A 16,499-nucleotide genomic window follows, 5' to 3' on the forward strand; every position below is an offset into this window, starting at 1 on the left:
AACAACAAACATATGTTCAAAAATATGAGGTTTTAAAACATATAAAGAAACTATTGATCAAATAAGAAAATTCACATTTGATCAGTATAAGAGAGTTTCTTATTGTCATACTTTATAGTATATCGATTTCACATTATTTACCATATTTCATACACAGTTATATTCTCTTATGATCAATACAGCAATTTCATCATACTATAATTAACCCTACAACTTTGTGTATTAAGTTGAGATGATAAATGATTGCTTACCTATCATCTTTTAATTGTCATAGATTTTTAACTGAAAAATCCTCAGATTTTGCCTTAATTTTTGTTATCTTTCTCTTTTTGTTTCATGAATGCATAAAATGAAATAAATTCAATCAAAACCACCAAAACGTATTCTTTTATGAAGTCTTACCCATAAGTTTTTTTCTCCTACATTTTCTTGCTTCTTCTTCTCTTCTATATAAATATATATATGATTTGTATTATCCTCTCAAGTGTTTTTAATCACAAAATGGCACCATGTTGGAACATCAAAATGGCACCATTTTGTAATTGCACTTACAATGCCTAATAAAGCAAAAAATAATTGTTAATTTTATTTAATTAGTTATTTTAAACTTGCTTGTTGCCCTAATTTTGTTGCCCCAAATTTGTTTACTAACTATTTTAAACTCTTAGGACATAGAAGTAAATTCATCATATCTTATATCAATTATAGGCCCCAAATTCATGTTAGGGGAGGTTAGTGTTATTTTTTAAATCTCAAGGAAAGTGAGTATAACTATTAAAAATTTCAAGGGAGGTTTCTACGATTATCCCAAATTATTAGGGAGAGGATTAGATGTGTTTATCTGGAACGCTGGATTGGGGCACATCTAATTGATAGCTCTTGGAATTTCTCGCACAAAAGTTGAGTGGACCCCGTCCCCCTCGTTGCTTTTCCACCATTTCCTAACGAACCTAGGCATGTTCTCGTACAATGACAGGTTAAGAATTTAAATTTTATTTTTCATGAAAAAGCTGCCACTTAAATTGATATCTTTTATATTCACATGAATGCATCTTATACTCGTATAATTCGATGGTAATTCAGTATTGTAGAATTTTTGTAGCATTTTTAGATCACCTTGGTGCAAGCTAGAATAGAAGTAGGTGCAGATGATAACGAGCCAAAAAAAAAATCATTTTATATCCTTATCTTTATTCCATCCCCACCGGTCTATGATTCTGTCATCCATAATTTTTAAAAAATAAATAAAAAAGAAAAACAAATTTCTAGCTCTTCAGTCTTAAGTCGTCTACCACAAGAACAAAAAGCTACATCTCAGTTGAGGCTCACAGTGAAGAGTTCAAGTAATAGAGCGAATATGACAAGAACCGCCCTTATTTTGGCTGACAGCTCAAAGGTAGCTTGATTCTGTATTTTTGTGTACTTACTGGCTACTTCTTTATTGCCAGACTGTCTATTTCAACAATTGGTGTGTTAATTTTCTCACAATTGGCTGTTTTTAATGTTGACCATTTATGTATTTCCCTTGAAAGATTTATGAAGATCCCTTGTGTTTGTTGAGTAAGCTGAAAATTTTCAATTTCTTTTCTCCCTGGTTCCCTGTTAGACTCTTAGTTTGGCAGGCAAATTGCCTAAATCATTGTTTCTGTAGGCTTTGTTGTTAAAGTTCAAGTCTTTTTGGATTAAATCTTTCTATGTTGCTCTTTGCTTTGAATTTCTGTGTTGGTGGATTATATTCCCCTTTTCTTATATTCAGCAGGGTGAGTCAACTTTTTCAACTATGAAATCCCCATTAATCTTTTCAAACCAGTAGAATGCTTGGCATTTTTGCCTGTAATTGGATAGGATCTTTTGTTTCTTGCATGTAAATGTCTGCACAGTTGTTGAGATCTTTCATTGCCTACGTTGGACTCTCCAACCGAATGCAAGTTGAAAGTGTCAATGTCAGTCTTGTTGGTTTTCGACATATGCACACCATAATGCTTCAATCTAATTATTTAACAAAAAATGATTCTGGATTACTCTTAACATTTGATGCTCAAAATTGTTTTATTTTTCAACTTTCACTCTCACGGTCTCTCTCTCTCTCTGCCTTCTTGGTATTAGAAGCAGAAGGTTGAGGATCATGTACAGTTACTTATGGCTGTATATAATATTTCACCGTCTCCTTCCTGCATTAGACAATAGGAAGAGTTAAGGGTCCCCTTTGAATTGTGGACTATAAGTTATCGTTTCTTATCTTAGTAAGTTAACTATAATCTGTTGATATAAAATATATATCAATCTTATAAACTGAAATTGAAGAAAACTCATGGTCAAACACCAGTACTAATTGAGCTCTTCTATAAGCTTTCTGTTGGAGGCCTATCACCTACATGGTTGGCAAATGCTATTAGTAGGCAAGAGCATGGAGAAGATGGAAATCTTGCCATCTATGCTTTTAACCTACAACTCTGATTCCTTGAAGCCTTTTGGCTTCCACTGACATATTATTCTCTCTTATATAGAATATTCATGGATAGCTCTTGAAAAATTAGGGAGCTTCCACAGGTCAAGCTAGAGCCAGTGATGATGTCTGAAACCTTCGTGATAGATAACAATGAGGTGAGCGTTCATTTGAATGATAGGATCCCTGCTGAAATTGCTGAGAATTTTAAAGAATTCTTTCCTGAGGATGGCGATCTTAGTCTTGAAGAAGTCCTACTACAACAGGTACTTCAAATTTTTCACCGCTTCTCTGTCATCTGGAGGATGTAGATATTTGCTTCTCCTGTATGACAATATTATGAGCTTTATTAGTGAAATCCTCGTGTATCTATCCCTTTTATCTCGTAGGAAAGCGCTTTCCAGTATATTCAAGCAAATGGAAAAAACAAGGATAAGACCTCAAATAATGGTCAAACCAGTAATAGGAGTCAGCCAATTGTGCAAGAAGGCGAATGTTCCAGTGGTGCAACTGATCAATTGCAATCAGCAACGGATGAAGCTTTAGCTAGAGCCTTGCAGGAGTATTTCTACATATATGAGCGTAGTGGTACTGTGGCTGGTAAGAGACCCATTTTTGTATACACACACAAATGTTAATGGTTATCTGGTAGTGAACATAACGCTAAGGCTCTCGCTTATCTATGTTACTAACACTCATAATCACCTATATATTATCCCCAGAAAGCAGAGAGCCAACTCCTAGTGAAACACCAGTTAGGGTATGTGGATATCTTGTTTTTCGTTCCTGTACTTTTTCTGCATCATGTAGTTAGCTCAAGTTAATATCCAAAGTTCATGCGAAATTGCAGGTTACAAATCATTCTTTAAGTCATGATGATATAGATCCAGATAACATGACTTATGAGGTAATGATGGTCACTGCAGAATTTTACATTCCTAGTTTATTTTTGGCAGATAACAAGCTATGGCACCTTTTTGACGGTCTCCTAGTAGTTGTACATAGGTGGATAATTGCTTTATGATAGATATATGCCTTAATTGGCATTAAAACTAAATGACTGAAAGTGTTAGCTACCTCATCAACAAAATGAATATAGAACAAAGAAATTTCATGTTGTGGTTTGCAAGAGACTGGGATTTCGATTCCATGTGAGGGTTGATGGGAATATGTTCCAAGTGCTGTTGTCACTTCTGAAAGTATACATGACTATACGAAATAAAAATTTGATAACATCTCATTGTACTTTTGATAACATTTTACATCTTTAGAACTCTCATATTTGATTGATTTCTATGGTTTTTGAAGAGGATTAATATGTATGGTTAAATTAAGTCCCCTCTAATTATCTGCATGTTTTGCATCACTAGTTAAATTTCAAGAATTGCTTGTCTTAGGAACTGCAATCTTTAGGGGAAGCCGTTGGTCACGAGAGCAAAGGGCTTTCAGAAGTTCTCATCGCTCGACTACCCACATTCAAATACAAAACGGGGCTGTTCTCCAAGAAACGGAAAAAAGAGTAGGGACCATCTTATCAACAATACTTTTATGTTTATTAGTGCTCCCTGTCAATAGTTTGTGTCTTTAAATGTGCTTGTTTTATGTATGCATTGTTGCTAGACATGAAATAACCTGTCCCTTCAGAGTTGATCACTTTAGAACCCTACATACCAAAACTCAGGTGATTGTTCAACTTGTCTGCCATTTCCTGCTGCTGAGAAAAAGGATCCCTAGATTCTGAGAACCAGGCAGGAATTAAATACTTAATCCTTGTTGTCTAGTACTATAAACGAGTGGAAAATCTTAGGGAAGAAATTAAAGTTGTAACAAATTTTAGTCTTCTAGTCTAGTAAAAAACAAGTGGAAGAGAACTTTGAAGTCAATAATCAAGTGCAGGAGGGTCCTGCCAATTTACAGCCTAGGAAAAGCCAGAGCTACAAAACCTGAATGGTGAAAATTCATATTGCTTCTTTCTGCTATATATTTCACAGTAAATACTGTCAAATTGGTTTTTCCTTTGTAGTTGAGTTGGTTTCTGGTTTTTATTGCTGTACTTATATGTTTCAAAATCAGTCCATCATGTGGAGAGTGTCTGACAGTGGTGGTTGCATTGCATGCTTGTCCTCTGCTTCTTTAGTCTGTCACAAGTATTCTCTTCTGAAACGAAAATAAGATAAAACTGCTCCCCCACCCCCCCCCCCCCTCCAAAAAAAAAAAAAAAGAGAAAAAAGGTAAACCTAAAAATTGGCATAGGCCTAGAACCACTGCTGGTTTTACCTGATCAGGTTACATAAATTATCATGGACTGGAAGATTGTGTTCTTTGCGAGTGGGAGTATAAAACGTCTTTCTGATTATCATGACTTGTTACGTGTCTGCATTTTAGGTGTGTGATATGTTGCTCAGAGTATAAAAGTGGGGCTCGCTTGACCACTTTGCCTTGTGCACACCAGTATCATTCAGAGTGCATTACACGCTGGTTGAAACTGAATAAAGTAAGATATTGCTTGTTTGGTGTTATGTTATTCGTAGTTATGCATCAGAGTTGTCTATAGTGATTGCAAAGAGTTGGCTGTTCCTTTCGAGTAAACTTGCATGTAGTTTTCCTGATAGAGTAGCTATCATGTGGTGCTAAAATGGTTTTTCATTTGCTTTTATCATGTTCATGGACTAGTATGTTTCTTATAAATCCAGTGGACAGTATGCTGCTTCATTTGTATTTGATTCTGATACTGTCTGTCACCAACAAACCATGGAAGCAAATGCATTGGCTACACAATAAAAAGGAAGGAAAAAAGAGCAACTTTTGGCACTTCCGTTTGAGCTCTGAAATGACATTAATGCAAAAACCTGGTACTGTCCATGTCGTTATACTGATGCTGTGAGCAGAAGGGGAACCCCAACCTTAAAATTGTAGTATTTGGTATTTCATCTAGGCTTAAACTCATCTGTGGCTTTGTGTTTTCTCCAATCCAGGTAGTGACAGTTGCACATGTGCATATTTGGGTTAAAAGAAAATGTATAGTTGCACTGTATGGACGCATGAAAAACTAGTCTTGTATTATACAATGCTGCCTCTTACCTCTTTCCTACAGAATTGCCCCGTCTGCCAAGAGGAGGTCCGAGAAGATTAATTGGCGCAAGCAAGACCACTAAAAGAAGAGAAGTCAGTGTCTCTCTGTTGCTGGCGCATGTGCTCATGTTCTTTGACGACTCTGGAATTTTGGTGTAAAACAGGAAATGACCTGCTGCTCCTGAGGCTAGAAGTTCTGTACTAGTAAATTGTGCTTGTAAAGGAAATTTGACTTCCATCTCTTGCTTTTTTATCATGTGTGAATAGCTTCTGGTTTCACCTTCGCTGCGAAAACGTTGTAGTTGTCCTCCCCTACATGTTTTGCTTTCGAATCCTTGCAACTTGGTAAGGAGATTCTACTCCGTTTTAGATTTCTGCGCTTTCTGCTGTTTTTCTATTTATAATCGTCTCGCACTGAGAAAAATAAATTTGCACGGACACCGAGACTCGAAATACCGCTCCATATGTACCGCCAGTGTACGTAACAGGGAACCATCTCAGAGCCTCCAGCTGTAACTCCATTACATAATATTTTCTAAATCCGCATTGTACATAACTACTTCTACTATATTGATCTAATGACTAAACTTGAGGATTGAGACTCAAAAAATTTGGATTTTAATCCTTCTAGCCCCTCCATATTTCTTAAACTTCATTCTTTTTCTGTTAGAATTTTTTTAAAAAAAAAAGACTAAGATTGAGACTTTCTGTTAGAATTTTATTTGGAATAGTTACTGTAGCACTTTTTGTGATGTGATGTAGATGAAATAAACAAGTAATTGAAAAAATAAAAAAATGTGTTGAAAATTATATTTGTGATGTAATCAAATAAATTTTGGCCATTATTTGACTATCCAAACACACTCATTGATTATGATGATTTTGACCCTACAAGGTTTGAACATTATCCATAAATTCAAATAATGATACAGTAAATATGAATTAGACATTCGGGATACGGGGATTGGAGCATCAAAATCATTTTCCTGAGACGATTTATTAAACTTTTTTTTTTTTTTTTTGGGAAAGAACGATTTATTAAACTTTAAAGTCCGCCCTGAACGCCGCGTGACATGAAACAAGTAAAGAGCTACCGTCTGTTGGCTTTTGTCAAATCCGAATCAGACAAGATAGCGGAGGAAGCGGAAAGCAAGATTTTGACAGATGTGCCAGCAAAGCCAGAACCAATCTTTATGGCTTATTAACACCAGGAAATGGAATTCATATTTTAAGAAAAAAAATTGGATATATTACGCCCTCGTTTTTAACTTCTCTGATTGTGTGAAAGTTAATTGTAGAAAATCAGGGAAAAAAAAAAGCATCAAAATAGCTGCTCTCTTAGGAGAGAGAGAGAGACACAGATGCTCTCTTTAGTCAAAATCTCCTTCTAATTCTCCTATAAAATAGATTTCTTTGTGCGATATTCTTCTCTTTTAAGATCTCCTAAGTTTTCTCTCTCTTAAAAAATTCTAGCAAAAATTTTAGAGTTTTTTAAATTTTTGTCAATTTTTTTTGTAAAATTTGAGATAGATATGCAATTTCTCCATTTACTATTATTAAATCTTAACTTGTTTTTGGACTTGAACCAATTTTTTATCAGGTGTGTTATGATAGCTAAATTTTTTCAAATAATATTTCGTCTGCGTCATAAACATATTTTTCAACCCATCTTTTTGTATTTTCAATCATGTTTTTATCTCACGTACATCGCATCACAAGCAACAGTAATTATTCCAAACAATATTTCAAAATAATACTCGTATATGGTTGACAGAAGGCGAGTACATATCTATTGGGCTTATTCATATGGATAGAGGATATGAAAATATGTTGGTAGAAGACGAGTCCACATCAATGTTATGTATCATATTCATTGATTTTCTAAATTTATTATTGTATCTATTGATTTCAAATCTGTACATGTCTATTGAATGAAATGATCTTTTAAATATATATATATATATATATATATATTTCAAAAACCAGGAAATGGAATCACAATCCAGGTGCTTATTTAGAAGGGTTCGTTTACTACTAGAGTTTTGCCACGTAAATTTGTAATTGTGGATGTCGACTTGAGCAGGTTCCCACTTTGTTGATCATGTCATTTGCATACAATTCAAGATTGCAAAACGCTTGCGGACTGCGGGGTGGCCGCAGTTGGGACCTTGGAAGGCGTCAATCTCGCAAAGCACCGGCACCGGTTCATCAAATTGATTTGGATAACTAGGTGGAGACATGGGCGATGGGGGGTGAGGGCCCATTTTTTCGGTGGGTTTGTTCATGCTGAAGCTGAACTGCACGTGTATGGAATGTACAACGGAATTTGATTTTTCGCCGGAAGAAAAAATGTGGAGGAGGAGGAGGAGGACAAGATCAAATTTCATTTCAAGTCCAAGTCAACCTGTGCTAGTGTGAATTAAAGGCAGCATTATGTCGAATGGCTGGAGGTTTGCGCTAGCCGTCGTATTCTAGATGGACATGGATCAGGGGACCAAAAGCTAGGAACACTAAATCCTGTGGAGGAGGAATTATTGGAACAATAATGATACAACCACAACATGAATCATGTGGCGTCGAATTAAATATGACTTACATGGACGAGTAGCATCTTGCAGTGGTGGGGTGCAAGCTTTGACAACCATTTCTGTAGACCCAGAAGAAACACAAAGATAAGAACGAGCAAGAAGAAATTCCCCACCCACCCAACTTCTACAGCATGAATAAGAGGAGAAATTCTTTGACTTTTTAGGCACCGCACCGCACCTGGTAACTTCTGAAAAATATCTGTCCCTTCCTACGTGAAGTTTATGGTCGGAACTCGGTAATGTGAAGGATATAATTCGTCCTGTTTAACTATTAGTATATTTTTGCTCCGCCACAAGAGTGGAGGATTCTCCCTCTTTCCACACCTGGAGGGAGGGAAATGCGCAGACTTTTCCTAAATCATTCCCCCGTTCAGGAAGGATTACAAGCTTAACACAAAATCGCCATCAGAGACGATGTAAGTGCATTATTAGTTATTACATCAATTTGATTGTAATTGGATGGGACAGGCTCCATCCGCAGTTGTACAACAACTTATAAGATCACCATAAATTTGATCGTAAGATTTAATTAATTCGATCAACCTTCCCTCGCTTAAATTTAAGATTTTTCTCTCTAGTGTTCGCAACTTAAAACAAACGTGGCCTTTATTAGCCCCGGCGCCAGTGCTGACAGCTGAGTCTGAGTGGTGGAGGCTGATGGAGTGGATGGTGGGGGCCCTGATTACTTCGTCCCCTGTTTGTACCATATCCAACACACAACTTTTTTTCTTTTTTCTTTTTCCTAAGCAGTCGGTGTTATCGTGGGCGCGGTCTATTCTCGAGTCTAACGAAACAAAATTTTTTAGGGATAAAAATGTGGGGAGATCTGGTTTTATATCATGTGGTCCAAATTTTACAATATCTTCAATTGTCTTGGATTGATGAGATAGTGTGATAAAATTTGGATTACACAATCTACATATATCGAATCCGTTGAAATGTTTGCTAATTTTTATTACTAGTCATATTCAATCAAATATCACCTAATTTTATTTTTTTATTTTTATTCATATGACTTTCTTGACAGGGAAATACTTGGATAGACCCTATGATCCAAATTTTACCGCACTATATCTTACCAATTTTATGCCGTATAAATTTTATTACACTATCTCACTTATTTAAGAATGGATGGTGCGACAAAATTCGGTCACAAATTCTACCTAAAACTTGGCCTTCTCGGTACATACTATTAGAGGGCATTGGTGTTTCACCACCTCCTTTCTTCCCCACCTCTCCCTCCGTTGCCATCTCAAAACCAATCATTAAACCTATTATTCTTCCCGTCTGATACGATTCCAAGATTTAATATGTGGTGCTGATCCACTCCCCTTTCCGTACCTTAAGTAATAACTACTACTGTAATAATCCACCATTTCCCTAATATAAGTTTGTGACGCACGGCTGGCTGGCTTTACTACTTTTGTGATTACATTAGACATCCTGGTACTGAATATGGGGGCTGGTTTTTCTCGCCAGTACTCCAGTAAAGTCGAAAAAATCGGCCCCGCAGCATCAAAACCTCCGCCTGGTCTTGCAGACTTGCCAGAAAGTTGTGTGGCCTTGATTCTTTCATTTCTTGACCCTTGTGATGTTTGTGGATTGGCGGTTTTGAGTCAAAGATTTCGTCAAGCTTCTTTGGCTGATACAGTTTGGGAATCCAAGCTGCCTCCAAATTACAAGATTCTTGTGAAGAAGCTCTTTGCTGCTGATGGTCAACATCAAACTTCAGGTGATCAGAGTACTGAGACATCTAACTTCACCAAGAAGGAGATATATGCCAGGTTGTGTCTTGCTCATCGCTTCGCTGGTGACACCATGGTAGGCTTCCCACTTTCTCCTCTTCAGTTTCCATGAGCACAGACGTCTGCCGGAGTGCTACCCAACTAGGAAACCGGCGCCATGCATTTATCCATCTACTACTAACTATATAACAGAATGAATAGAGTTATGAACAGTAGAATGGGCTGGTTATGCTGTTCATCCTTGGGCAGCTCAATGTTTGATCAAATACTGGAATCTTTCACACCTGAACTGAAGATTTCTCAATAACTGCTAGTAATCAATGTGTTTTTTTTTTTTTTTTCTCTTTATGGTTCTTGTTCTAGTAGCATTTATTTGCTCCAGGTGCACTATTTCCTGTTTTTCTTGGCTTGGTGGCGTTTGACCGACGGATTTGAATTTGCTTGACAATATTCGTGCTTGATTTTTGGCCGCAGGAAGTTTGGATGAAAAAGAATGGCGGCGGAATTTGCGTTGCAATTTCTTGGAAGGGGTTGAAAATAACAGGTATCAGTGATCGCAGGTACTGGAATTATATCTCAACCGACGAATCCAGGTGACTAGTCAGTACAAAGTTAATTTGCCCAGCCCAGTATTTTCCCTCTTCCTGAAAACTGCTCAGATTTTTTAGCACCGCCCAAAAAGAAACAGATACGAAGAAAAAGCGATCAAGAACTGGTTCTTAGATCAAGAACTGGATCATTTACGTTTTCCTAAATAACTCACCAGGTGCTCGAGGGCTTCCTCTCCTAGTCTTGTCTTCTGTTCAACTTCTACATTTTTTACCCCTTGCAAAATTTTCTGGACACTTTCAAAACAGAAATTCGTCTAGAAGTCAGCATGAGATGAACGCAGGGGATGGCTGGTTGGCTACCTTTTCCAATCAAAAAGCTGTCCCCGCTTTCACATTGTCCAACTGCTTTCCGTACGTGATGACTTTTCTGTATATGCCTTAGTCCTCCATCCTTTAATCGATTCCATCCACAACAGTTTCTATAATATATGTAGCCGTCAAGTAGGCCACGTTTTAAGTAATTCAGTGCTCTCAAATCGGGAGGGGGGAGAAGGAGAATGAAACAATAAAAAAAAAATGATAATGATGGACATGCCTAATGTGGTAGTGACATAAGTATATAGCTTTCTTTGGAGGCTAGGAGTAGCATTTTCACCCGATAAATATCCATAATGAGGAAACGTCAAAAATTCATCTTTCTTGTGACTTGTAAGAAACAACGAAAGACAGATTGGAGTTAATTGCCTTGTCCAAACTTACGCTTCGGATGCATAATTTTGTGTTCGTATTTGGTGCGCTTGCAGCGTTCCCGACGTTGATTCGAGCCGTTGATATTTGTTGGTAGATTTTATTGTTTATGTAGACTACATCGATGATCATCAACTTGCAATTAGACTCAAATTTTATTCTTCCTTAATTTCTTCACTTGTTTTTCTTGTATTTTACGATCATTTAATGGCATCTTCAACATTATGCCCATGCAAACGCTTAATATATTCCAAAAGTTAATAAAGTTAATTGGATTTTTTTTTTTTTTTAACGCTTGTGTCTAGAGCACTTGTTACTATAACTATCACTCTTTAACCTACTAGGTAAATATGCACCTACATTTATTGCTCCCTAAATTAGCTACACTTTTGCCAAAAAATTTACACTTAAATCCTTTTTTTGATGAATATTCCGAGAGGTGGTCAGAGATAGGATAGGAAAGAAATATATGTGTAGATAGATGTTAGAGGATATCAACACCACATGGTACTTTTCTTTCTTGTTTATAATAATATTCCATAAATCTTTTAGTTGTTGATTTGTTGGTGTAACCTTTACATAGCTTCTCGAAAAAATACCAAATAATACGGATTTGTTTTTTTTTTGGGGAGGATATAAAACTAGACGTGTGATAGGATCGAGGAGGGGTGTAGTTTTTTTTTTTTTTTTTTTTTTTAAGGGCTCACAAAATCATCGCATGAAATAAAGGGCATTTTACACAATCGAAACTTACTAGACTAATAATTATGTTTGAAAGATAATCAACGGTGATGAATTTGCTTGCTAGAAGAATCAAATATCAAGTGAAGGCTTCCCACTTAGGGGCCGGCTAACTACTCTTACGTACAGTTATGCAATCTGCATTAAGCATTTGCTCGTTGTTATATTAATTTGTTTGGCGAGCAGATTCAAGACGGTTGCATATCTGCAACAGATATGGTGGGTAGAAGTGGAAGGGAAGTTAGAGTTGGAGTTTCCAGCAGGAACTTACGGCCTATTCTTCAGGATGCAGCTGGGAAGAACCTCAAAGAGACTAGGCAGGCGAGTGTGTAATCTTGATGGAGTTCATGGATGGAATGTAAAGCCTGTCCGGTTCCAATTATCAACCTCAAACGGCCAGCAAGCAACAGCACATCATTATCTGAAAGAACCAGCTGCCCCTGGGGAATGGACACACTATCATGTGGGAGATTTTGTCGTTGACCACGCTGACGCCTGCACCCCAACGAAGTTAAACTTCTCCATGACTCAGATTGATTGCACACATACTAAAGGCGGTCTTTGCTTGGATTCTGTGTTCGTATATCCCAGAAAGCTTGGAGAAAGGATTTGAAGCGTCAAGCTCAGAACTAATCATATTAACCCGGAAGTAAGATATTTGTTGTAATTGACTGTGATACTATATATACGAGGATAGGAACTGACCATCTTTGTGCATGATCGATCTTTTCTTTTCTTCCCTGGTTGACCACTACAGGGTTTTCGAAAGCAAGCAAAGTTTGCATTTGGTGGTATTTACAGTAATATGAATGCGGGCCGGACCGTGATTAATGCAAGCAAGCAAAGTTTGCTTCTGGAGAAAGACGCATTCTGGACGAAACAAGCTTCCACAAGCTAGGAGTATTTCACGTTTGTAGTTTGTACAGCACAAGGCTACAAGTTAAGCGAAATTCTCAAGTGCACAGGGTTTTTATTCTTTTTTTTTTTTTCCTTCTTTTGGCGCATATACTTCGAATACCAGCATCACTCGCATGAGATACTAAAAAGAAAAACATAAAGATGGTACGGTACTACTCTATCAAACTCTAGCCTAATAATAATAAGTATTCCTTCCGTTTCACTTTCATAGTTAAAATTTTTTAACACACAATTTAAGAAGTTTTGTTAGAAGAGTAAATAGAACTTACCGTTTTTTCGTAAAATATCATTACGTTAATATTAGAAAGAAGCATGACTAATCATTATATCTTTATATTAATTATAATAATTATATTAATGAAAAGCTTCACATTTTTAAATTAAAGTAATTATTGAATAAAGTAAATTATGCTTACTGATTAAAGACATTAAAAATTAACCATGCGGTTGGTCACCAAGACATCTTTAAGTCTTGGTAAATGTGGGAAGCCAAGAATTCAATTCTTGCTTTCCACCAATCACTATTTGTGATTTTCTCCTCCTCTTCTCTTAAATTAGATTAGAATAATTTTATACAAATTGTTATCGATGCTAACAAAAATAAAAAATAAAAAATGGAACGAGGAGAGTAGCAGCAGTAGTTAGGGGGTGCTTGTTTCACAAATTGGAATCGGAAATGGAAATGGAATCATAGACTCTGGTTTTGGAATTAAACTTTTCATTCCAATATCTAACTTGGTTCACATATTGGAATTAGCATCATTCCAATTCCTGATGCTTGGTTTGATGAGTGTTTCGGAATTAAATGCAATTAAATTTCAAATTTATCCCTGATATAACAATTCTTATAAAACAAAGGAATAATTGCAGGAACCTCTCTTATAAGAACAGAGTACCCATTTTTGTATAAACAAATTTATTTATCGGATAAAATAAAAATAAACCCATTTTCCAATAAAACACCAACTCTTTATGGCTTTCCTTCATTATAAGAACAGAGTACCCATTTTTTCATAAATAAATTTATTTATCGGATAAAATAAAAATAAATCCGTTCTCCAATAAAACACCAGCTCTTTATGATTTTTCTTCATAAATTGTCCATTTTCTCATTTTTTCATAAGCTAATTTATTAGTTGGATAAAATCAAAATAATGTTAAATCACAAAGCCTACAAAGTCTTGGATTTGGGTTTCCAATATGTAATTGCAGATTTATTGCAGATTTGGGTTTCCCATTCTTACCTAATGACATAACCCACAGCTCAAACGACTGCTTCATGTTATTCCAACTATGTGACGTTATCCAATCGGCGAAAAGATCCATCAATCCTTGAACATCCAGGGTCTGCGATAGCACTTGCAATCGAGAACACGCCCATTGGTTGAAAATCCCCAGCGGCATTAGGGAGGAGGAATTCTCACTGAGGGATGGCGGGTAAGGGTTCCGCTAGTTCTGATTGTAAAGCGGATTGCCGGAGGCCGGGTAAGGAGGCAACGGCATCGCAGTAGAGATGGTAGTGGTAGTGGTTTGCGATGGAGATATTGGCGGAGATGGTTCGGCGAGTTGAGCTTTCTGGGAAAGAAACGAAAAAGTGGAATTGGATTTCAATATGGTGAAGTCATAGTGACGAAGAGAAAGAGAGGGTAGAGGAGTTTATAAATGTTATCGAGGGAATAAGTTGAGGGTTTTGTCCAAAATCTACCGGGGAATAATTTTTTAGAAATAATTTCAAAAATTACATTCCAATAGATTTAATCCAAGCAATAAATAAGAGATTTATTCCATTTTTTTATTCTCAAACCCTTTAACCAAGCAACCCCTTAGTACTGCTATATAATGGTTATAGTGGTAGTATTTGTTCTGCAAAATCATGATCCAGCTTAGCGTAAGGCAACGCTGCAAAAGACTGGCCAATGGCTCCTCACAGCAGCTACATCGATATTCTCTCAGTCACACGTGTTGGCGGAATTTACTGCACAATCGTTCAGTTCGGGGACGCTTTAAAGCTTTTACGATGAGTACGATGAAGATGACGGAATTGCAGTAAATTTCTCCTACTCTGTCTTTTACATCAGAGTTCTGACACACACCACGAGCAGCTTTTCCCCCTTCCATTTTATGTTTTTCTTGCTCGTCTCTCTTTGTCTTTCATTTTACTACCCCCGTAGCAGCAAAATTTGTTGCTTAAATATAGGGGATAATTTCAGAAGTCCCCTTAAGTTTTTAATAATTTCACTTGACTCCTCTAAGGTTTTAAAAATATAGTTATCTTCCTCATTCATTTAAAATGAAACCCTCTCGTTTTTTATGCTTATATAAAGGATGGGTTTTTTTAAAAAAATTTTTCCTTTTTCCATTCTTATTCATTTCGCTTATATTTGGTCATAAAAATCGAAAAACTTTCAATGTTGTCTCTAACCTCTATTTTTTTCAAACGTCAAACTAGTAATTTTTTTTTGTATAACTTTTAATACCATCAAACTTCTTTTGTAACTCCTTGTTTTAAAAATAAACGGGCCAAAATCACTACTAAAAAAATGGTAGTTCCACTACTTAACTAGTCCACATACTTTAAAAGGAGTAAATTGCACGAATGTCACTAAACTATTGCAATGTGCCACTTTTAGTTACTAAATTTTTTTTATTAGTCAAAAATATCACCGAACTAATAAATTTGCACCGTTTACGTCGATCCGTGTATTTTTGCCATCATAAGAGATGAAAAGTAACTTTTTCATGGGTAATTTCATCTACACAAACATATTTTTAAAGCTCTTCAACGTAAATTACCCTTAAACGTGCCAGACAACTAACAAGTTCAAGAAACTATTCTAACTAATCGTTCAAATTCTAGGTAAAGCCAAATAATCATAAGAAAGAATTAAAAGAGCAAAAGAGGATACCTCAAGAATTTAATAATATAGCAAATCATTTGTTTTAATATTTGTCCTTTGGAAAATCATTATAGCTAATGTTATTGCCCGAGACTATGAACACTTACAAGTAAAAACACAAATGAATTTTGAAGCCATGCATGAAATGATAGAAATAGTGAGGCAAAATTGTGAATGAACTAATTGTGCCTAACAAAGATTGAAAATTTCTAAGAAGTGAAAGGAAAAGATGTGTGATTCCACAAAAAAAAAAAAAAAAGTTTTCCATTTGCATAAATTTGATAAAAATGTGCATGTGTAGGAGAAAACATCAACGTCAAAGTTCACAAATGTCAAAAAGAGTAAAAAAAAAAATTATGAAAGTATTGCATGAGAAATGATGATCATTAGTCATAATTCTTCACTTGGAACGTATGTTAGACCTTACCTAACACACCCCAACAACAAAAAAACTACTAACAAAGGCAATAATCTCAAATGTTTGATACTTTCAAAAGTTCAAAAGAAAAAAAAAAGTCCATTCATTGTCTAGTGACTTTCCCTCCGACTGCTTTTTTTCCCTACCAATTCATCTAAGACAAATACAAGAAAGACAAAAAATAACAAAAATAAAAAGTCAAAAATAAAAAATAGATCCCATTTTATCATCCAAAAATAAAAGTAAGCTTTTCTTTTTTTTTTTTAAATGTGGAAATTTCTAGTACTCACTTATTGAAAACAACGGTGAGAGTCTCAAAGTTCATAGGTTTCTCCACGAAAAACTTCAACTCTGCCGCCTTTTTGGTGGTGGCAAA

General features: G+C 36.0%; 2 protein-coding genes across 8 annotated transcripts; both read left to right on the forward strand.

Moving 5' to 3' along the window:
• The first annotated feature begins 833 nt into the window (after window positions 1–833).
• Window positions 834–5,889, forward strand: LOC113725071 (E3 ubiquitin ligase BIG BROTHER-related). 6 transcript variants are annotated; one of them, XM_072073424.1, is made up of 8 exons: window positions 834–976; window positions 2,508–2,712; window positions 2,836–3,046; window positions 3,169–3,206; window positions 3,297–3,353; window positions 3,844–3,965; window positions 4,832–4,940; window positions 5,541–5,889. In XM_072073424.1, exons 2-8 carry the CDS (start codon window positions 2,569–2,571, stop codon window positions 5,577–5,579), a joined length of 720 nt encoding a protein of 239 aa, XP_071929525.1. In that variant the 5' UTR covers window positions 834–976; window positions 2,508–2,568; the 3' UTR covers window positions 5,580–5,889. The 6 variants fall into 6 exon arrangements, 5 of the variants coding, with proteins under 5 accessions (XP_071929525.1, XP_071929527.1, XP_027103848.1 ...); XM_027248047.2 differs by lacking the exon at window positions 834–976 and adding an exon at window positions 1,026–1,396; XR_011835913.1 differs by lacking the exon at window positions 834–976 and adding an exon at window positions 1,027–1,396 and having other exon boundaries at window positions 3,860–3,965; window positions 5,541–5,573.
• Window positions 5,890–9,254: 3,365 nt separating this feature from the next.
• On the forward strand, window positions 9,255–12,847 carry LOC113725072 (F-box protein PP2-A13-like). 2 transcript variants are annotated; one of them, XM_072073428.1, is made up of 4 exons: window positions 9,255–9,927; window positions 10,326–10,411; window positions 12,077–12,539; window positions 12,648–12,847. In XM_072073428.1, the coding sequence occupies exons 1-3, from the start codon at window positions 9,562–9,564 to the stop codon at window positions 12,501–12,503; spliced, it is 879 nt and encodes a 292-aa protein (XP_071929529.1). In that variant the 5' UTR covers window positions 9,255–9,561; the 3' UTR covers window positions 12,504–12,539; window positions 12,648–12,847. The 2 variants fall into 2 exon arrangements, with proteins under 2 accessions (XP_071929529.1, XP_027103850.1); XM_027248049.2 differs by having other exon boundaries at window positions 9,256–9,927; window positions 10,326–10,444.
• Window positions 12,848–16,499: the final 3,652 nt, after the last annotated feature.

The sequence above is a fragment of the Coffea arabica genome, chromosome 2c (assembly GCF_036785885.1).
Source record: "Coffea arabica cultivar ET-39 chromosome 2c, Coffea Arabica ET-39 HiFi, whole genome shotgun sequence".
NCBI classification, from domain to species: domain Eukaryota; kingdom Viridiplantae; phylum Streptophyta; class Magnoliopsida; order Gentianales; family Rubiaceae; genus Coffea; species Coffea arabica.